Raw genomic sequence first — 22,696 nt, forward strand, 5'->3', positions numbered from 1 at the left:
TGCACTCCCCCATGGCCTCTGCATCAGCTTCTGCCTATAGCTTCCTGCCCTGCTTCAGTTCTGCCCTGACTTTTTTGTTTTGTTTTGTTTTTCGAGACAGGGTTTCTCTGTAGCTTTGGAGCCTGTCCTGGACTAGCTCTATAGACCAGGCTGGCCTCGAACTCACAGAGATCCACCTGCCTCTGCCTCCCGAGTGCTGGGATTACAGGCGTGTGCCACCACCGCCCGGCTCTGCCCTGACTTCTTTAGATGATGGATTGTGATGTGAAACTGTAAGCTGACATAAACTCTTAGGGTGCTTTATCACAGAAGTAGAAAACCTAACTAAGGCCAGAGTTCACTACTCCCTTTTCTGCTCTATTTTCGAGTGTTTGAAAGCAAAACTTTCTAAGTTCTCAGCATAGTTCCTTAAGAAAGCAGGTATATGAGGATGGAGAAAGGGCTCAGTGGTTGCAGCTCTTATGGAGGTCTCCCGAGTTTGGTTACCAACACCTACATTGGGCACATCATAACTATCAAAACTCTAGCTTCAGGGGATCTGACACCCTCTTTAGGACTGCAAGCACCCACACATAGGTACGCAAACCGACTCAAATGAATACATATAGATAAAAATAAATATTTAGAAACAAAAATAGGTATAGAGAAATTGCTGCAAGGGTGTTGACACGTGTTAAAGAAGAGGTGTGGGTAATAGTATCACACAGTGATGTGGTATTATCTTCTTTGATGGATTTCCTGTAGGTGAGCCACATACAATTTGCCCTTAACAGTTGGTGCTAGAGGCCAACACTGTTAGGTTTCAGATTTGATTTTTCTCTCTCCTTCTCAATTTCCTTTTTATTATTTCCTCTTTATTAGGCTTTTTCTCTCCATGGATCCTGTTCATGGAGAAATTTCCAGAGCTATGAGGAATCGTGGACTTGAAATCTATATTTCAGGAGAAGGGGATGAAAGCATCCCAGATAACCTGGATTTGAAAGTTCTACTTCACAGCCTTGGGTTGGTGGGGGACAGTGTGTGTAACATCCTCTTGGCTCTACACACAGAGGTCCAGAGCACTGTGAGAGGTGAGCTATTTGACTCCTAGGCCTTTGCAGCTGTAGTCCTGTAGTAATTCATGTTGCTCCATTGGGTCTGTAGTCTAGGAGTTCTTACAGTTGATGTACACTGAAATAAAAGTGATCAAGAACGCATGTTTAAAATGTAATGTCCAAATACCTCAAGAAACAGAGTTCTGCTCATCTGGAGGAAGTGTGGCCATCAGTGTGGTAAGCGCCATAAGGAGTTACAGAGATGGCTCAATGGTTACAAGCCCTTGCTTTTCCAAAAGACTGGCATTTTGTCAGAATTGGTTGTATGGACAGTTGGACAGTTGGGATTTATACTTCCTATTGTCCTTGGTATGGTCACAGTACTTTGCCATCTTGAGGCTAAAGACACATGTGACACCTGTCAAAGAGTTCTCAGATGCATCGCTGTAGCCAGGGAATAGAGGGAAGGCAGATGGCGGGGAGATAGGGTGTTAGTACACATCTGTTGTGCCCTCAGGAGACCCTAGATATAAGACAGATACATGGTTAGGAGTCAGTGTACAGAGGGTTAAGAGCATATTTATTAGTTTTTATCAAAGGTTTTAGAAGACTATTGGTCACATATGGCAATGTTTTATTTCTATAGGTTCTCCGACATCATCTGTTTCTACTCTCAGTCAGGCAGCCATACTCATTGTTCAGTACTTACAGCGAGGTCTGAATTTGGACAAAGCGTTTTTTGAAGCATGCTGGGATGTGTATGTCTGCTCTCAGCACTCAGCAGCAAACCGGAAGGTACTGTGAATGTTCTATACCAGCATCTAAGTTATAACACTGAGGTAGAGGAGATCACCTTTGTGCATAGCAACTTTTAAGAGAGTTGACTGCTGTTTTGTTCCAGTTAAAGATCTGTGTCCAGGTTCTTTTCTGAAAATTCATTTAAATGTAAACATTCCTTTTCTGAAACATTGGCAAAACAATTTAACTAATGTTGTCCATTAAGGAATGTGTCTAAGAGTTGTTCATTGATGGCTGGATGAGCCTTGGAGTCTTTCACACATTGTTGGTGATTTTGCTAACATCACTTGTGTCAGTACTCTTGACTATGTGTTTCACATTCTGAAGCTTGTGCAGGCTTTGCTGGAGAGTCATACCTCATCTCTGCAAGTTCAGGAAACCTGGGGACACTCCATTCTTGCCACAGGGCTGTGGCCCGATTCTGTGCCTTCAGCTCTCTTTGCAACAGAAGATTCTTGCCTCTCTGTTGTCCGAAGTGATGGGCAGATCCTGGCATACTGCCTCAACAGGATGAGCCTGAAAACTAGCAGCTGGACAAGGTCAGCAGATCCTTCAGTATGTTCTCTTGGATAGATTTGGCTTTTGCGGAGATTGGAGAGCCCAGCATTTGTGTCCACTTACTATCACATGTAATATTATTATTATTATTATTATTATTATTACCAGTCCCATTTATTTAGAAGTCTTTCACAGAAGAACTAGATACTTACTAGATTGATGAGCCCAATGTTCTGGTTATGGCTGTGATATGCTCATAGAGAGCAACCAGTCAGAATGTATATGCACATACTAGGGATAGAATCCAGTCAGGGCTTTTGTCATACTGAGCATATTTCTGCCACTCAGCTATACCCCATCCTTAACTACATGTTTCAGTTGTCTTTTCCTCTTCATCTCTTTGATATGGTATTTGCAAAGTCATTATCTTTGGTGTTTTGAAATGCCATGTGGAAGACTGTTCTAATTCTAACTTTTCTCATTCTGTGAGTTCCAGGAGTCAGCCTCTTACTTTGCAAGACTTAGAGAACATTATGCAGACTTGTAGCCCTGAGAACCTGACATTCAGTGCGGTGAACGTGGATACTTACTGGGTCGATGAACCAGAAGTTTTAGCCATGGCTGTTAAATTGCTCATAGAAAGAGCAACCAATCAGGATTGGATGCTCAGAGTTAAATGGCTTTGTCACTTAGCCAAGAACATACCACAGGGGCTTGGTGAGTAGCAAAGCTTGAATTGTCCATGTTTACATATGCTTCCCTTGTCCCAGTGCCTCAGCATACATGTTTGTCTGTGACTACACTGTTGTAATTATAGCTGGGAAACAGCAGAAAATTGTATTGTTTATAAAGCTGTTAAATCAGGGAGATGTCTGCCCCTTATGTATCAAGAAAAATGCCTCAGTGTTTCAGTCTGTCCTTCTTTTCAGTTCAAAAGGAAAACATACTTATTGTATGTAGCGTGTGTGTTTCAGTCTGTCCTTCTTTTCAGTTCAAAAGGAAAACATACTTATTGTATGTAGCGTGTTACTTTTTGTTTGTTTGTTTTGTTTTTAGAGACAGGGTTTCTTCGTGAAGCCTTTGCTTTCCTGTTCTGGAACTCGTTTTGTAGACCAGGCTGGCCTCATTCACTGAGATCCACCTGCCTCTGCCTCCCGAGGGCTGGAATTAAAGGCATACACCATCACACCCAGCTGCATCATGATACTTTTTAGCTTAAATGTTTTTTGTTTTTTCGTGTACAAACATTTTCTCTGGGAACAGTGTTGTTTTAATAATTGATTTCCCCTTAAGAATACTAATCTTGTTTTGTGATTGTTTGAGACAGGGTCTCACTATGTAGCTCTGGCTAGCCTAGAACTCAAAAAGGTCTACCAGTCTCTGCCTCCCAAGTGCTGGAACTAAAAGCATTTGAGGCCCCAATCCTGTTTTCATGTTGGTGCTGCTAGACTTGCTTAATTTGTCATCCATTCCAAGCAGGAAAAAGACAGTAACAGTTAACCACCTCCACCGTTAGAGTGCAGGACATAGAATTTCTTGGTAATGGGTCATTCACATGGCTCCAGAGTTGCTTTCACTGCCAGCACCAAGGAGACAGGAGGGTGCCTGGGCCTTGTTGGCCCAGCTGTGTAACCTAGTTGCTGAACTACAGGTAAATAAGAGACCCCTCTCAGAGGAGGTCCATGGTTCTGAGCACTCGAAATTGTCCTATAGCTTTCCTATGCACATGGACCTGCACACACTTCCATTACAAAATGTCAGCTTTAGTAACTGAATGTGTATGAACCCTCTGCTTCCTGAGAACTTGTTGATAAGCCAGTGAAGACGCCTCTCTTGTTTAGTGACATTGGTAATATAAGTATTTGTAAAGGAATTTGTGATCTTTTTATTTACATTGTTTTATATAATTGTCACAGAGAAGAACACAAATGAACAGAACACCAAGTCACTTCTAAACTCTAGTGCTTTGTGTGTCGTAGGCGCAGTTCAGTCTCTTGTGTATAGCCACTCTGTGGCCGTTGTCACCACTGCAGAAAGTTCGTTTGGGCAATGTGGTTTGGGCCTTAACAATGCCTCTCCTTCCACAGAGTCAGTGCAGAGTCATCTGGAAGGCAGTGCCACTGCTCTTAGAAATTTTTACTCCAATTCCCTCTCAGCTGGAGTCAGGAATGTCTTGAAAATGTTACAGACGAACATGACAGGTATGTACCTGCTTTTAGTTTCTGTCTCTAAAAACCTAAGGGAAAGACCTTCAGAGCTCCCACAGTCACCACGGGTTTTCAGAAGACTTCATCTGTGCAGATGCAAACTGTCTTCCGAACTTGATTGTCCATCATGAGAATAATGGTACACTAGAAAGAACCTGGGAGTGTAAAGGTGAAGTCAGCTGTGGGAAAGAGTGACTGGTAGAAAATGAGAAAGTTGAAGATTTTTATTTCTCTGTGGTCTCTTCCACTTTGAAGATTTAGCGTACTATTACATTAACCAGAAGAGTTTGCAGCGTAAAATATTTGACTTGAAGGGAAAGCTACATAGGATCATTTGCTTCAGACAATACAAAGCCTTGATGATAAGAGTTAGCTTCCAGCATTTCCTCTTTGAAAGCTGGGCTCACATGTCCACACCGACATGCCTGGCTAGTTCTGGTTCTGAGATGGGAGTCTTCACATGTTCCTCAGGTGGGTGCTTTAAGCCTGGACACACACAGTTCTGCCTTGGCCTCGTCAGTAACTGGGCTGGATTATTATTACCAGGCCTGGTCAGGGAAACGTTTTCATAAGCGAAGCAACTGGAATGGTTTGGTTTTGTTTTTGAAAGCAGAAAGTGTTATATGCTGAGGTAGGAGGAGGTTGGGAGTCATGGGTATTGGAGTTTGGAAAGGAAGCAGTCGAGAAGCTGCTGGATTGACACTGCAGTGCCCTAGACGGCTGTGGTAGTTGATTCTTCTCAGGCGCACTCATGTGGTCGACATGAAACAGTGAAACTAGTCAGCTAAAGCTTGCTAAGCCAGGCACGCTAACTGCACAATTCTTTCCTTTTTCTTTAAACTAGATGACTTTGTGATTCCTCTGGATCCCCGGTGGAATATGCAGGCTTTGGACATCATTAGAAATTCGCTGGACTTTGATCCACAAACAGACCAGTCTGAACAACTCTTTGCCCTTTTAGAATCAGTTGCAAACAAGTAGGTGACGCCTGCAGCTTGAGACACTTGATCTCCTGGCCTTACCCATTATATATCAAATACGGGTTGTGTGGGCTTTCATTTTATGAAACAAACAGTAGGTGTTAGATGCCATTACATCCACTCAGCATTAGTGGTGGGCAGTATTTTACAGCTCGTCTCTGGTCTCAGGACAGTTGGTTTCTTCCGCTAAGAGGCCCCAGTAACTTCCTGTTACCCACTCATTCTCACAGATGTCTGTCTGCTGCAGTTTCATCCTCCAGTACAGCAAACAGGAATGACTCCTGCAACCTAAGTAGACACACATGTCAATTTACATAGTTTAATACGTTGTTCCTGTTTTTACTGCAATTTGTTTTCTTTTGTTTTACCCCCAAATTAGCCATTAATGTAATATTTTTAAAAATATATGTATAATTGAAATGTAGTATGTATTTCATATAGGTATGCTAATAATAAACGTGATTTTGATGGATTTTCATAGAGTGAGCCCATGAGTGTGATTATGTCACTGATGCAATGAGAGTGACTATACAGAGTTCAGGTTAATGTCAGATCAGGGTAGGACAATAGAGTGGGATCCAGTAGTCTTCTTAATACCTTTTCAGTCCAGAAGTTGCTGAGACAGATGAGGAATGGGCTAGATGAAGGGACTGATGCTGCTCCAAGGTTTGGAGTATTTCTGGACTGTGGTTATGGGTCAGTGGTAGAATATTTACCTAGTATGCTCCCTGCCCTAAGTTTAGTCCCAGTACTACATGCTCCACCCCACCCCCCACCCCCAAAATTTGGTTAATTCAAAAGAAGTTCTGTTAACCAGTAAGCAATTATTTCATTCCAGGACAATTATCTATCTTGACCGGGAAAAGAGGATTTTCACTGAAGCAAATTTGGTGTCTGTTGGTAGTAAAAAATTAAGAAATAGTGTTTTGAGGATGTCTTTTGAATTCCATAAAGGTAAAACCATTTTCCCTTTTGTGTTTCTGTTGCTGGAGTTAGGAGACATTCTCAGTAGCTGCTGCTTTCAGATTTATTTTGATATGTTGACTTGATATGAACTGTATCCCCTTAAGCAGTGCTGATGATTGGCATTTACTGAACACTACTTATCCCAGGTGTTCAGCTAAATGCTGTTTTCATGTCCTCACAGTCACTCTCCAAAGCTCAGTAGCTTCTCCTAAACTAGGAACATGAGACACAGAAGTTGAAGGTCACATACTTAGCAAGTTGAAGAACTAGCACTTCAAAAGCAGGTTTCTTGGCTCAGAATATCTATTCAGAAGCAATTGATTGTATGGAAGTCAGCAATTCTCTGTTCCTTGGTTATTGTAAACCAAAAAGACGGCTATGTGATTTAGAAAAGAATCAAAACTATGTGAAAGTATAAATATTTTAAGTATAAATATTTTAAAAGCTCATTTTCGTCAACACAAACTAGAGTATTTGAGGGGAACCTAAATTAAGAAAATACCCCCACAGACGGTCCCAAGGGCAAGGCTGTGGACCCTTTTTGAGAGGGGATGTGAGCTGAAAGTTGTAATCCACATAAACGTTGCTTTGCTCCAGATGTCTTATCACAGCAATAAACCCCTAAGAAACTATCCAAATCCATGTGCACTGGGTTCAGTGTTTTGTGATCGGTTAATTTTTAAAAATTATATATACATGGAAGCATTTGGGTTGCATATATGTATGTGTCTCACATGCATCCCTGGTGTCCTTGGAGGTCAGAAGACAGCATCAGATCCTATGGAAATGGAGTTCCAACAAGGTAACAGCTGTCTTGTGGCTGCTGGAACCATATGTAGGTCCCCCGAAAAAGCAGCAAGTGGTGTTAACTGCTGAGCCATCTCTCTTGCCCAGTATTTTTGTGTTTAACTACAGATGTAAAATATGTAATTTTACTGTGTAGCATGCATTTTCCACTAGGATATTATTTATTTGTATCTGTAGGTATCATGTGCCTTATCTGAAAATTTGATAATACATATAAAATATGCTTTTGATTTCGAGCTTTCTAATAGACCTTTGTACTGGAGATAACATTAAAATCTAGACTATAATTTATTTTGAAAATGTCTGAAGATTAATAGAATGTTCTTATTTTATTTCTAACAACTCTTAAGATCCAGAAAGCTATCACAACCTGCCCCATGAAATTGTGGCCAATCTTGCTGCATTTTTTGAACTTTGTGATGCACTGATCCTGCTCTGGATACAGTCTCCCCAAGCGATAGTTCCTGATACCCATGTCAATAAGGTGAGGCAATGCTTTTATCTTCAATGTTTTTAAAGAGTACATTTTGACATGTATATTCTTGTAAAACCATACAACAAACAAGATAGTAAGATACTTCTATTCATCCCTAAAAGCTTCCTTGTGTCCTTTTGCATTACTTTCCTCTCTTTACCCATACCTGTAATCGTGTAGCCATTGAATGGCACTGTACAGTGTAAATCTGTGGTCTGGTTAGTTACTGTCCTGTTACTATGACAGACAGCATGACCAAAGCCACTTTTAAAAGAAAGCGTTTAGTTGGGGGCTTGCCTACAGTTTCAGAAGATTGGTCCATGACCATCATGATGGGGAACATGGCATCAGGCAGCCAGCCATGGCACTGTAGCAGTAACTGAGAGCTTATACCTTATCCATAAGTAGGAGGCAGACAGAGAGTGAGACTGAGCCTGGCTTGGGCTTGTGAAACCTCAAAGCCCACCCCAGTGACACACCTCCTAATCCTTCCTAAAGAGTCCACCAGCTGATACCAAACATTCGATTATATGATCCTTGGGGACCATTCTCATTTGAACCACCACAAGAGGCATCCATGTAGATTCATTTATCAGTAGGTTAATCATTTTTATTTTTTTAAAGCATTTCTTTCGATTTATTTATTTATTATGTGTACAGTGTTCTGCCTGCATGTATGCCTGTATACCAGAAGAGGGCACCAGATCTCATTACAGGTGGTTGTGAGCCACCATGTGGTACTGGGAATTGAACTCAGGACCTCTGGAAGAGCAGCCAGTGCTCTTAACCCCTGAGCTCTCTCTCCAGCCCAGTTGTTCATTTTTATTGCTGAGTAATAATCTTTTCTAGAAATGTTCTGTAGTTTATCCCTTTGCCTATTGGTGTGCATTTGGGTTTTACACTTAGATTCTAATTTAACTAAGCTTTCTTATTTATTATTGTCACAAGTGGATTAAATACCATTTTAATTCCAATTTATTCTTGTAAATCTAGTAAAATTTTTTAGTTACATACCCCCTTTCCCCTAAAGGTTATCAAAACCCCCAGGAAGGTCTTGTTTGTATGGTCAATATTAAGGACCATTTAGGAACTGACATGTAGAATATCAAATAATTTCTTAACATAAATGATGTATTTTAATAAAAGTAGCCATTTTTCCGGGTGGGAATTGGGGAGAAGAGTGAAGCCTCTGTAACTACCTCTTTTGAAGAAGAAAGCTGGGTTTCCCGTCTGCTTCTGCAGACAGTCTCATAGTGGTGCGTCCATTCAGAGCTGTGAAGTACAGCTGTACAGCTGGCCTCCGACAGTTCGGAGGTTGAAAAGGAATTACTTAGGACAGGGCTGTTCTTTGGTGGCACTTCATGACCCTGACAGGTCTGGATAGACTGAACTGACCAGTGTGGAACTTTTATGCAGTGCATTACTGGTCTAGTTTTACGTGTATGTTTGTATTGATAATTTGAGAATGTTGCTCATTGAATTGATGTACCTCTCCTTAGAATATAAAGTCACATATTTAATCAAAAAAATTTAACCATTGAGAAATTGTTGACCTCTTGGTTTTGCTTGAAAGCTCCAGTTTTGTTGTTGAAAACAAACATCCTGATTCCATATCCACAGATTACTAACTAACTTTATGGGTGCACTATTATTACGTTTTTTTCCTTTCTGCCTTGGCTATTTAGTGAGTTGGGCTGATGTCGGCTTTGTGAAACCCTGTCTTACTCCTCAAAAAGAAGAAGTGTCTGTACAGAATGTGTACAGACCTTTTCATGTTTTGTGTTGTCAGTCTTTTCTTCTTTTTAAGGTTTTTATTTTTATTTTATATGTGTGGATGTTTTGCTTGCATGTATATGTATACACTGTCCGCCTGATGCCCGTGGAGGCCAGAAGAAGGCCCCAGATCCTCTACAATTGTAGCTACTGTGTGGGTGCTGGAAAGTGAATCCAGGTCCTCTGCAAGAGCAAGTGCTCTTATCCACTGAGCCATCACCTCTCCAGCCCGTTGTCACTATTTGTGAATACAGCATAATGAGTTTTACATAGCATTTGTATTGGACTGTGTCTTTTGGTTTTTCGAGACAGGGTTTCTCTGTGTAGTTTTAGAGCCTGTTCTGGAGCTCACTCTGTAGCCCAGCCTGGCCTGGAACTCACAGAGATCCGCCTGCCTCTGCCTCCAGAGTGCTGGGATTAAAGGCATGCGCCACCACCGCCCGGCTGTACTATGTCTTATAAGTAATCTAGAGATGATTTAGCATATACTTAAGTAAGTGAAGGTTATAGGCAAATATGCTATTTTATATGAGAGACTTAACCATACTTCAGAGTCCAGAAGGAATTCTTGGAACCAGTCCCCTGCATTCAGTGAGGAGCAATTGTATTTCAAATGTTCGTTGCTGTGCTTTTCTTTGATGGGGCCCCCCTCCCGCCCCTAGCTTGAATCTTTGGGACTGAATCCAGAACCTGATGCATGGTAGGCAAGTGCTCTACCACTGAGCTAAATCCCTAGCCTCCACATACTTTTCTCAAAGGGAAAGGTTCACTTGGTGTATGTTCAATGTGATTTTTGCCACCTAATCAGTTTGTCAGTCTTTTTTTCCTTTTAATTTGATTTTTAATTTATATTTCAATTAAATAAACACAGTAAATAACATGTCATGAAAATAGCGTTAACCTCATGAAACTTTCTAAATGTAACTGCTGCAGGCAAAAACATCTTAGTGAAATCATTTGTAAGATGGATAAATTATCGCTAGTTAGTTATAACAGTTGAATTTTGAAAATTAACAAGATAATAGACTAGCTGAGGCTGTATGGACATGTAGAGACCAGAAGAGCGGGAAGATACAACACCATGACCCCCAGCAGAGAACTCCATGTACATGGTAGTTTCTAAGAAAACGGCATCTGTACTTCAGAGAAAACTGCTTCTATGGTACATTAAAGTACAAAGAGAAGACCTTTGCTTTGTCTGCCAGTTTAGCCTTATACTACTCATGTTAGGCTCTCTTGGATTTTATTTCAGGTCAAACTGGTAAAGAGTTGCCTTTGGTTTTTGAGATAAGGCCTCACTTTGTAGCCCAGGCTGGCCTTGAACTCACAATCCTGCTTTCCCAAGTGCCAGGATTACTGTTTGTACCACCATTCACAACATGTATGTCTTTTACTGACTGATTGCCATGGTTTATTCTGTCTTTAGATCTTAGGTTCTGTGCGGTGGCGGGACCGGTTTTGGACTGTGGCTGATATGGTGACAGTAGATGGCCCAGGTCTGGCTTTGCTTGCCCTCCACTGGCACTGGGTTTTGAAACATTTAATCCATCAGATCCCCCAACTCCTGGTGAATCAGGAAGACAAGTAAGATTTCTATTTCAAGTAGTAATGTTAATATCTGTGATGTTAAAAGATAAGTGAGGATTTGAATTGAAAACCATTTCCTCTTGCTTTGGTGTATTTCCTTGGCATATTAGTAAATACACTAAAATATAAAAATGCAGAAGACTTCTCGTAGTGTCCAGCATTTTCCCCTTTTTTCTTTGAAGATATTATAAAGAGCTACAGACTGTCTCCGAGCACATCACCAGTTGTCTGGGCACCCCAGCTGGCAGCTTTGCTGGCGTAAAGAAGCTGCAAGCGTTCCTGGGACGGCCATTTCCTTTTAAGGTACACCTGGAAGCGTGGTCAGTGAAGCCTGGGGCTCTCTCCCGGTCCTGGCAGCTTGAGCAGACTTGCTTTTGCTCCAAGGCTGCCCCTTCATTTCCTGAGACAGCGCTGCCTTCTGTCACTCCTGAGGCCGGGTTGAACTCTGTCTCCTTCCAGTCTGCCAGGGCAATGGGAGTACACTACTGTAGACGATAGACAGCTCCTGAGTCGGCTCGCTTGGCTTTTATTACAGGACAAGCTGGTAGTGGACTGCTTTTCACAGCTGCAAGTCCTTAGCAGAGCCCTTGCCATCAGAGAACAGCTGCCTGTCTTTGGGGAGTGTGGGTGGCAAGAAGACATTCATCGTCTCCAAGTGGTTGCTTCAGAATGGAATTTGAAGAAAAGTCTCCTACAGGCCTGGGGATTGATTCTCAGAGCTAACATTCTGGATGGTGTCAATCTAGGTAATATTTTCTGGTGTTTGGTTTGCTGACAGTATCTTCTTCCCTGTTGCTCTTAAAAGTTTTCCCCTCAGACTTTAGTCATTGGACTAAACTTCACAGATATCATTCAGTTATAGCATTAGATGTATAGAAGTTAGTATGATTTGAATAGGAGAAACTTAAAATCCATGTTGACCAGCCAGCTGATGTACTTGGGTTAATTATGGGTACAGCTCCAAGGTGTTGGGCAACTAGCCTTGGACTCAAGCTGACCAGCTGGCTGATGAACTTGAGTACAGATTTGCACTCAGAGTACTTTGTTCTAATGCTTGTTTTTCTGATTGGAATTGAAGATGAATTGAAGACTCTTGTGAACAATCAGTGTTTAGAACTAAAATCCAGAGGACTTTCACATGGCTTTCTGGAAAAAGCACATGAGACTTCTTCCGCATCCCAGCCAGACTTCAGCTCTTTAGTCCACCTCACCAGGGGTGTTCAGCTGTGGCCTGCAACGGAGTACCTGGCTATGCTGTGGCAGTACAGAGTGACAGCTGATTTTGTAACCCAGGCTTGTCTGAGATGGTAAGTCATCTTATGTGTGTGTCTTGAGTGATTGCTGAGGCACAGAGAAGTCGTTGCCATTTTACCAGACAAATCTTCCAGAAAGTGCTTTGCTTGCTTTGCCTTCATTCCTAAAGCCCATGAAGTGTCCCCCAATACCATAGGCTCTGTGTGTCCCACCTTCCCTTATAAGGTAGCTCTCTGGTAGTTCCTTGATGGTTAGCACCCCATCCTCTCCCTGTTCATTTCTGGAATAGGTCAAGCAAACACCAGCAGATGAATGAGGAGATCAGTCATCACATCACATTTTGTCTCAAGCACACACCAGTTGCACCTCAAAAGCTTTGGAACCTTTGGTCTTTGCTGCATTATCCGAAGGTAAAAACTAAAATCAAGAGGGAAATAAGCCTCCTTCTGTCTTGGTTGATTAGATTCCTGTGGCTGGTGCTTGCTGGGCATGGTATTGGCTTTCAGTTTTTCATGTTGTAAACTTGGATTTTCAACTTCTGCATTTAATAAAGGTATTATACAACTCTATTGGGGGTGAGGGGGTTGCCTTGGCTATCCCGGAACTCCCTCTGTTACCAAACCAGCCTCTAACTCAGTCATCAGCCTACTTCTGCCTCCTGAGAGCTGGAATTAAAGGTATGTGCCACCACACCCACTGGCCTACAACTCTTAATACAGAAATATCCATTTGATTTCTAATAAATGATGTAATAGTATTAACTGCTTAAAAATTCCTATTTGGCCAAAAAAAAAAAAAGTCTTAGTGTTTTCTTGCCTCCCATGTTGAATGTGAAATGTGTTAAAATGTGGTTAATATAATTAAGTTAGAACATGCTTAAATTTTTAAGTCATGTTTTATGTTTTTCCTTTGCTGATGTTACAATTGTGTGAATTATTTTACTTTCTGTACAAGTTTGTAAAGCACCTCATCTTAGTTTATAAAACTACAAGCAACTTACATAACTTCACCAAGATAACTGAGGATCATTGAGGTCCGGAAATTTAGGATTAGTACATTTTACCGGGTGTTAATGGATGTTAAATGGCAGACTTCATAACTGGACTGATGGAAGCTTTTTCAAATATTCTTCTACCTCTAGCTGTCTGCTGAAGAAGTTTCTTGTTTGTGGTCCGAGTTATTTAACTCTACATTTGGGTCTTTCTGGAGCAGTACAGTTACCACAAATCTAGAGTATTGGCTGACATGGAGCCCTCTGCCTAATACACAGCAGCAGGAGGTGCCCAAGTCCCGATTGGACTCTACATTGAAGGTTTGTTGGCGTAAAAATCCTAAAAATGCCTGTTCTTTCTGGGAAGCAATTGACTACAGAGGTGATTGTGATGTTCTCTTTCCTGGGGAATGTTAAGCATCCTGTCCAAATCATGAATGATATGTAATTCTGAGTTAAAGTCACAACGATTTTCTTTTAAAAGTCATTTAGTTTTGCAGTGTGTGGTAGTACATACCTATAGTCTCAACATTCAGGAGAACAAAGCAAGACAATCACACATTCAAAGCTAGCCTGTGCAACATGTGCCCTAAGACACCAAGTCTCTAATTTATCCCTAATCATAAAGTAAAGTATCCTTGCATTTACTTACATTTCTAAGAATGCTTTCTTTGTTCATAAGTATGTCATGAAAATGTGTCCAGCTTACTCTTACTTTTATTTAAGCAGGCTAGAATTTATTTACTTTTTTAAGTTTTTGGTTTTTGGAGACAGGGTCTCACTAATATCCTTGGCTGGCCTGGAGCTCACTATGCAGACCAGCGTGCCTTGAACTCAAAGAGATCCAAATGCCTCTGCTTCCGGTGTGCTGGGATAAAGGCATGTGCCAATACACCTGGCCAAAAAAAAAAAGTTTTAATCTTTGTGTTTGGGAGGGGGTGGGGCGTGGTATGTGCATGTGAGTACAAGTATCCAAAAAGGTTATTAGATCCCCTGGAGTGGAGTTACAGTGAGCTACCATGTGGGTGCTGGGAACTGAACTAGGGTATTCTGGAAGAGTAGTGTACACTCTGAACTGCCGAGCTTTCTCTCCAGCCCTATTTACTTACTTTCTAGTTAAAATTTTGGCTTTTATTACTCCCCCTGAATCCTTTCTTTTAAAAAGAAAAGTTGCATTGATTCTGTGTAAATTAGTCTTTTTCTGGGTATTACTATAAGTAAGTTACTAGAATTAGTATTTTAACCCTTAATCAGAATAGCTGCATGTTATAAAAATAAATACATATGCACATAAAATTAAGATTTTATATATATGGTGCGTTTCTTTTTACTAGTTCTTACCAGATTGCCTAAAGACTTGCGTCTTACTTTTTTAAGTATGCAAAGAATGAATGAAGACAGGAACGAAGTCCTGGGTCACCTGTTTTAGTTTCTTTTCTGCTGCTCTGAGGACAAAAGCAACCTAAGGAAGAAAACTTTCCTTTAGCTCACAGCTCCAGGGGACAGTCCATGGCAGAGAAGTCACAGGGATAAGAACTGAGGAAGCTCTTCACATTCAGGGGCAGAGATGGAAGAATGCATGTATGCATGGTCATGCTCAGCCTCCTTCCTCCATTTTACACAGTGTGGGATCCTCCACCCACAGTCAAGATAGTCCATGAACACAGTCAGCATAATTTCCCACAGGCATGCCCAGAGGCCATTCTCCACAGCTGACATTTAACAGGACTGACATCACTGCAGCACAGAAAGGTTCAAGACTGAACCTGTCCCCATACCCTTACTATGTAGGTGTTACAACCGTGTCTGATGATTACTGGTACTTGACTGTCACCTGCATTGTCTTCGGTAGGTCTTAGGGTCATACATCTTCTCATGTGTTATCTATTGCACCCTACCGACCATGGTCCTGGGAATCAAACTCCTGGCCTTGTATGTGCTGGGGACTACTGAGTAGTACCTCCTGCCCTCAGCTGATCATTTCACTCTGTGGACTTTTCAGTCTTCCTCATTTTCTTTTTTTAAAATTTTTATCGAAAATAATTTTTTCCCATACAATATATTCTGATCAGTTTCCTTATCTCCCAGGTCCTCTACCTCCCAACTCTTACAACTCCATGTTTCCTTTCTTCTTCTTTAGAAAACAAACAAGTAAATAAAAGAGCAAACAAACCAGAATAGAACAAACAGAAAAAAAAAAGAAAAGAAAAAGCACCAGAAACACACACATATGCAGACATACAACGAAACTTAATTTTCCAATTAGAAAACATGCTGGCTTATTAAATATCATTTTGTTATTGAAGATCTTTTCATGGTTATCAATATTAATATTTTCCCAGTATGGCCAGAAGTATGTTTCTGATTTTATATTATCTTTAAGGTTTGATTATTTCGTGACACTCAATGTTATGATTTCAAGGTATACTAGTCTCTTCTGTTTTTCGGACTTTTGTATTAAACACTTAGAAATGACTTCTTTCATCAGTTGTAGGATAAAATGATTGCCATTTTCTCCTGTATCTTTGTTTTACACTTAAGGTAATTTTATCTGCATATCTTTTTATTTGTTTGTTTATTCTGTGCATGTGTATTTGCCTGAGTGAGTTTACATGCACCATGTGCGGAGGTCAGAGGGTGTCTTGTCCCCCTGGGACTGGAGTTCCAAGCATTTGGGAGCTGCCTGGTGTGGCTTCTAAGAAAGGAATGTGCTCTCAACTGCTTGGCCATCTCTTCAGCCACCGTATCTGTGTATCTTGTTTGTTTTGTGAGTTGGGAAGCAGTTTTTTCTCTTAGTCTATAAATGATGGATCCTGCCCATTCGTGCTTGGAGTGCCACCTTACTCAAACTTCTCTGAAAGCCTTCTGATGATAAACCTTGTGGATTCCCAAGCGTTGTGTAGCATGTACTGTTTTCTCTATCAAGTATTGACTACCTGACCCTTGCTGTGCGTGGCTCTTTCTGTGTCCTACATCAACAGTCCAAGGACAGTTTGACAGGCTTTGTGTCTCCTCTCTTTGTCTCCCGTCTCCTTTGTCTGCTTCCAGCTCTGAGTTACTCGGTTCTCCTCTCGTTGCTCAGGGCCCTGGCAGCCTCTGCAGAGCTGTGTTCTCCAAGTGCTGCTTCAGTGTATTAACAAGCAGCAGCAGAGCAAGCCACTGGGACGTAAGCGGCCTACCGCTCCTGTCTTCCTCACATGTCACCCTGGGAGAGTGGGTTGAGAGATCCCAGCAGCTCCAGGATATCAGCTCTTTGCTGTGGACCAATATGATTGTGCCTTCAGTAGCTGAATTCAGGTATTTCTTCCCCTGGAAGTAGTCTGTAATGCTGTTGTCTGCTTTCCACCACGTAGCACGGGCTTATTCAGAACTTTCTTCTGAGGCATAGATACCTGATTCTGGTAAGTGAAGGTCAGGGTAGTTTTTGTATAGATGAGCTTGCTTGCAATTCATAGCAGGCTACTGTGAGTTTGAGTCCTGTATTTTAAGAATATTTGAGCCAACAGGTTATAAGTAGAAAGTCATACAAGATTATATGAGAAATTCACCTCTAAATATCAACAGTTAATATTTCCTGAAATGAAAGTGTGTATTCAAGGAGGTTGTTTGACTCATGGGGCTCCGTAAGTGCTGTGTTGTGTCCCCACAGACGCACGGACTCTCGGCTCCAGGGGCTGGTCCTGTGCTGGCACCTGCTTGGCCTCACAGAGCTGCTTCCAGTGCACCAGCGGCAGAAGTATGTGCAGAACTGTGAACATCTGCTGCTTGGGGATAGCCAGGCCTTCCAGCACGTGGACCAGACTCTGGGGAACCTGGGCAGTCAGGAGGCACTTCCCAGAGAGCTGCTCTGTCTCTTGCTCACCTCCCTGCACTACTTTTTGGGTGAAGGGGAGAGTAAGCGGAACCTCCCTGAAGCAGCTCGGCGCGGGAGACTCTGGGTGAGCCTTGGCTTACTCCAGATTCAGACTTGGCTTCCCCAGGCACGTTTCGACCCTGCAGTGAAGAAGGCATACAAGCTCAAGTATGCCCAGGAGGAGGTAAGGGGCAGGTGACAGCCTGAGCTCCTGCCCTGGCTCGCTGAATTTGCTCGTAACTTACTCCCTTATTCCCTGTAAGGCTGCTGAGAGGGTGAGAACTCTCATGAGTCTTGTAAAAACTGCATTTTCTTCTAAGATTTTTGACTTGGCTTAGCAGGGGGAATGTAGGCATTGTCAGAAAAATAATGGAATAGTGTCCCTAGATTCTAGAGACTGTGAGTGTGATTCATATAATATGACATTCTTTCCTACTTGAACATCCAAATAAACTGAAGAAATTAATATATTAAGATAGTGATACATGTACTGTATTTTGAAGAGGAGCTGATATAGGATGAAAGTTACTCTGTTGTAGGTAGACAATAGTTTAGTGGTATGAGTAATATAGTTTCTTTCACCTAACAGCTTTGAGGTGAGTGGTCCAGGACTTTGGGTCTTTCAGATCCCCATCCATCTCATTGTAACCACACTCAGAACATTGTCCTCAAGTGCATGGTCACAGCTGTGGCCACAGAAGACTGTTTGTTGTTCGCTTCTCCATTAGTTATGCCAGCTGCAGTGTGAGTGGAAGACCCGGAACCTGTTGTCCCACCTACAAACTGGAAGAGACCTGGAAGACGAAACAGTTATCAGCCACTCTCATCCACACATCAGGTAAGGCAGCAGAGTTTGTGTTGGGGATGAGAGGATACTGACCTCTTGTTTTTAGAAAAGATAGTATGAGATTGACTATTGTATTATAGTTATGTTAGATAGTGATGTATATTTCAGCTATATGACCAGTTAGATCCCAGGTCCTTCTTTGTGGTCAGGAAAAAGGTATATTTGAAAGGAGGGAAAAGATACTGAAGGTTGGACTGAAGAGATGACTCGGTGATAAAGAGTATGTACTGCTCTGGCAGAGGACCCAAGTTGGATTCCCATAACTCACATTGAGAGGCTCACAGCCATCTGTAACTAGCTCCAGGGTATCTTGATGCCTCATGCCTCTGGCCTAAACAGGTACCCTCACTTAAGTGAACATACCCACATATAGACACACACATGCACAATATACATACACACAATTAAAAATAAATCTTTTTTAAAAAATGCTATTGAAGGCCCCGTGGTGGTGCCTTTAATCCCAGGACTAGGGAGGCAGGGGCAGGCAGATCTCTGTGTTCGATGCCAGCCTGGTCTATGGAGTGAGTTCCAGGACAACCAGGGCTACTCAGAAAAATCCTGCTTAATGCCATCCAGCCTCAGTGTCCATAATAGCAAAGGTGGACTGTGTCAGTGAGCTGTGATGAGGCTTTGATGAGATGTATTTAAAGTATTTGTCAAGCAAGTGTGCTACTCTATGAATGCTTAAAGATGTTACCCAGTTTCATTATCATTGCAAATATTACCCTCACAGTTCTTAGCAGCTAATGTCTTCATTCTCTTCCTATTTGAGGGCCCAGTCCAGATTTGCTGCTTTTCTAACAGCATTTATGTGTTATGTTGATTTGCCTTCAGGTTACTTCCCCAAAGGATCAGTGAGCTGGAGAATGTAGTCCACAACCTGTCAAAAAAACAGGCCTTCAGACCTCACCTTCCCAGTTATGAGTCCTTGGTGCAAGAGATCCACCACTATGTCACTAGTGTTGCCAAGGTCACTGCTGTTCAGGACCTGCTCATGCGACTCCTTCAGGCTCTTCATGCAGACGGATCAAGGTCTGCTCAAGTGCTCCAGAACCTTCTAAAGGAGGAGGCCTCTTGGCAGCAGTCACATCACCAGTTTAGGAAGCGATTGGTAGAAGAGTATGCTTTGTATCCAGACACTGTTACCCCACTACAGGCATCCATCTTGCAGTTACAGCATGGCATGAGGCTAGTGGCATCTGAAGTCCATGCCTCCCTGCACAGCAGTGTGATCTGTGCAGAAAATCTGGGGGCCCTGGCCATGGCTGTGCTAGCTTTCCCCTCTGTGAGCCCCACTTTCCCTACCTACCATGCTCATGCAGATGCTTTGTGCTCCGTGAACTCAGTGGAAGCTCTGCAAGGTCTTGGGAAACTGATGGTCAAGCGTTCGGGAGGAAAGGAAAGAGAAGGCAAGAGCCAGCAACCTTACCCTACCCGGGAGCAGTTACTGATGAATGCTCTCCTTTACCTGCGATCCCATGTGCTGTACAAAGGCGAGCTGGACCAGAGGGCCCTGCTGCTCTTCAGACATCTGTGCCAAGTAAGCCTGTTTCTAAGAGGCCTACCTGCTATGGTAGAGAGAATGGTTGGGAAATAGGTTTTCATCTGTCTGATGCTTTCCCTTTCTTCTTTGACACAAAGTGTGTATGGGAGGTGGGGGCGGAGGGTATGCTTTTTTTCTCGCTGTTTTGTTGGGTTTTTTTTGAGGGTTTGTTATGTATCTCTGGCTGCCCTGGCACTCATTATATAGCCCAGGCTGGCCTCGGAGTTTGATATTTATTCTGCCTTATCATCCTGAATAGTTAGATTATAGATATGTACCAGCATAGCATGCTTGCCCAGCTTCCTTCGATCTTTAAAAGATTAACTAGGCCCTCCTTTGTGGGGTATATTTACAAACATTTTTCTTTTAAAATAGTATGCCTCGGGTTTACAGATTTTTATTTGTAGCAACAGCTTGCTAAAGAAATTCATATTCTAGCATAGTGACCCAGTACTCAGCAACTAAAAGAATATGCGGGTCAGGGTCAATTCTGGGCTGTTCCTGGAGTCTGATACTTACCCTTGGATTCTGGGCTGTTCCTGGAGTCTGATACTTACCCTTGGATTGCTAGAGCCATAAGACTTACAGCAAGTCACTCGTGAGTCCATCTACTTAGTATTCAAACCTAACAGCATTTGGTGGTCATTCCTGCTCACTGTTATTTATCAGTCATAGATTTCATTGCTAACATTCTCAATGTGTGCATGCCATTAAGTTACTTAGCATATTTAATATTGTATTTACTATTTTAGAGGGGAAAACAGTAAATCTCAAAGTAAATAGTCTTACATCTTTGGTTAACCTAGAGACCGGGATTATAGGACAAAGATTAAACCTGTTCTAGAGGGCTAGCTCAGTGAGTAGAGTGCTGGCCCGGCACACCATAGGACCTAAGTTTGATTCCTTAGCACCTCCTAAACCAAAGTGCTTATATACAGGCCTGTTATTCCAGCAGGAAGATCAAACGTTATCCTGATCTCAGCCAGCGCCTGACTCACCTGTCTCAAATCCCATTAGCTCTTTATTTTTAAAAAAATAAATAAATATGGGACTGGGGATATGGCTTAGCTGTTCTTCCAGAAGACCCTTGGTTTGGTTCCCAGTACCCACATGGCCTCTAACTGCTTGTAATGCTAGTTTCAGGGGATCCAATGCCCTCTCCTGCCCTCCTAAAGACATAAGGCATGCACATGGTGCACATACATGCATATAGGCAAAACATTCAAACACATAAAAATTGAGTCTTTAGAAATATATTTAAACCTACTTCTTAGGCTTTTAATTTAATTATCTTTCTTTAATGATAAACCCTCACAAATATTTGGGCACACACCCATTAGTTCGAGCATTTACAGAGTAGAGGCAGGAGGATCAGGAGGAGTTCAAGTCCAGCTGCACTACATAGGAATTTGAGGATAGCCTGAGATACCTGAGAGTATTTTTGAAAAAAAGAAGAGGTTGGAGAGGTGGCTCAGAAGTTAAGAGTACTGGCTGTTCTTTCCAAGGCCAGCACCCATGTGACATCTCATAACCATCCTTGACTCCAATTCCAGGGAATCCTTCTCCCTCTTTTGGGCCTCATTGGTCACCAGGTACACCCAGTGCAAAGGCATGCAGGCAAGAAAAACATCCATATATGTTTAATTAAATTGTAATTTTTAAAGACTTGCATAAAAAAGAAAACCAAACCAAAAAAACCCACATTTGATTGTCTGTTGGTTTCCTTCATTTAATACATTTTTGTTGTTGGAGACGAGATTTCATTGTAGCTCTAGCTGGCCTGGAACTCACTATTTAGTCTGTGCCTCTGCCTTTCATCATGTATAGTTTTTGCCAATTTAAGGACCTACATCTGAGAGAGCAGGGCATTCATGAAGTGTCTAGCATAATGTGACATTGAACCCTAGGCCAGCTTGCTGAAGTGCCCACTAGGTGCCCTCTTTCTCAACTCCCTCAACCCCTTGAACAAAAAGGGCATGAGGATTAGCTGCACTGTAGCAGATTTGCACACCTTTGAAATTGTAACGGGAAATGATGAAATTGCCAGGAAAATGATGAAGACCTTCACACAGCTTGAAAGGAAGCTCATTTGCTCTCCGCTGATGGGATTTTATTTCTTAGCTGTTGACTTGTGTTTGGAGGCCCATGGTACTTTCATACTTGTGAGAAGCTAAGATTGATGAGTCTTGCCTATGTCTTGTGAATGCTTCCTTTTTTCTGCCCATGTAACTTTTCAGGAGATCATCAATGAGTGGGATGAGCAGGAACGCATAGCCCAAGAGAAGGCAGAGCAAGAGAATAGCCTGTACAGATACCGGAGCAGGAGCTGCAGGACAGCCCTGAGTGAGGAGGAGGAGGAAGAACTTGAGCTCAGGAAACTGTTCCCACTGCATGAAAAGGTAGCAGGATATGTTCTGTAGTTGTCTTAGCATTCAGTGTTTCATCGTAATGGCACTGTTGTCTATGGGTCACACTCCTCCTTCACATTCACAGAGTGTAATCAAATGAATCGTTCTATTGCTGTTTAGGACTTTGCAGATATTTTGATAGAACACACACTAGAGAAGAACGAAGGAGCTTTGGATGGGCAAGAGGAAGAAGAAGCTGCAGACCCAGCTCTCCTGTCCCAGAGCTCAATGCAGGCAGTGATGCTGATCCATCAGCAGCTGTGCCTCAGCTTTGCACGGTCCCTTTGGTACCAACAGACTGTGCCACCACATGAAGCAAAACACTACCTCAGCCTGTTTCTGTCCTGCTATCAGACTGGAGCCTCTCTGGTGACGCACTTCTACCCTCTGATGGGTATGGAAGTTCTCCTTAATACTCCTGGGAAATCAAAATGAGTAGATAATCTTGCTACTCTTGGAACAGTTAAGATAATGAAATCCCCATTTTCATTTAGTTCCTTGCTCCTAGTTCCCAAAGCTTAAAAATTTGAGAAATTGATTTAAAAGTCTGTAGTAATACAGATTTTCACTAGTGTCCTATGAGAAAAGCTATGGACTTGATTTGTGAGATGTTTTTCCTTGAATTGTTTCCACTTTTCTTCTCTTAATCTTCATGCTTTTCTGACAGATCTG

The 22,696-nt window shown here is 42.1% G+C and overlaps 1 protein-coding gene across 1 annotated transcript in view; it reads left to right on the forward strand.

Moving 5' to 3' along the window:
* Mdn1 (midasin AAA ATPase 1) overlaps window positions 1–22,696 on the forward strand; it is a 144,940-nt gene that overhangs the window by 79,778 nt on the left and 42,466 nt on the right. Inside the window, exons 46-65 of the mRNA XM_036179625.1 lie at window positions 862–1,070; window positions 1,681–1,829; window positions 2,160–2,371; window positions 2,827–3,047; window positions 4,418–4,531; window positions 5,382–5,514; window positions 6,356–6,471; window positions 7,641–7,774; window positions 10,965–11,122; window positions 11,308–11,428; window positions 11,661–11,871; window positions 12,204–12,432; window positions 12,669–12,789; window positions 13,521–13,691; window positions 16,453–16,667; window positions 17,020–17,407; window positions 17,952–18,061; window positions 18,908–19,613; window positions 21,854–22,015; window positions 22,145–22,418. Of these exons, the coding sequence (XP_036035518.1) occupies window positions 862–1,070; window positions 1,681–1,829; window positions 2,160–2,371; window positions 2,827–3,047; window positions 4,418–4,531; window positions 5,382–5,514; window positions 6,356–6,471; window positions 7,641–7,774; window positions 10,965–11,122; window positions 11,308–11,428; window positions 11,661–11,871; window positions 12,204–12,432; window positions 12,669–12,789; window positions 13,521–13,691; window positions 16,453–16,667; window positions 17,020–17,407; window positions 17,952–18,061; window positions 18,908–19,613; window positions 21,854–22,015; window positions 22,145–22,418 (4,154 nt within the window). The remainder of the gene's footprint in view (window positions 1–861; window positions 1,071–1,680; window positions 1,830–2,159; window positions 2,372–2,826; window positions 3,048–4,417; window positions 4,532–5,381; window positions 5,515–6,355; window positions 6,472–7,640; window positions 7,775–10,964; window positions 11,123–11,307; window positions 11,429–11,660; window positions 11,872–12,203; window positions 12,433–12,668; window positions 12,790–13,520; window positions 13,692–16,452; window positions 16,668–17,019; window positions 17,408–17,951; window positions 18,062–18,907; window positions 19,614–21,853; window positions 22,016–22,144; window positions 22,419–22,696) is intronic.

This window comes from Onychomys torridus, chromosome 2 (genome assembly GCF_903995425.1).
Source record: "Onychomys torridus chromosome 2, mOncTor1.1, whole genome shotgun sequence".
Taxonomy (NCBI): domain Eukaryota; kingdom Metazoa; phylum Chordata; class Mammalia; order Rodentia; family Cricetidae; genus Onychomys; species Onychomys torridus.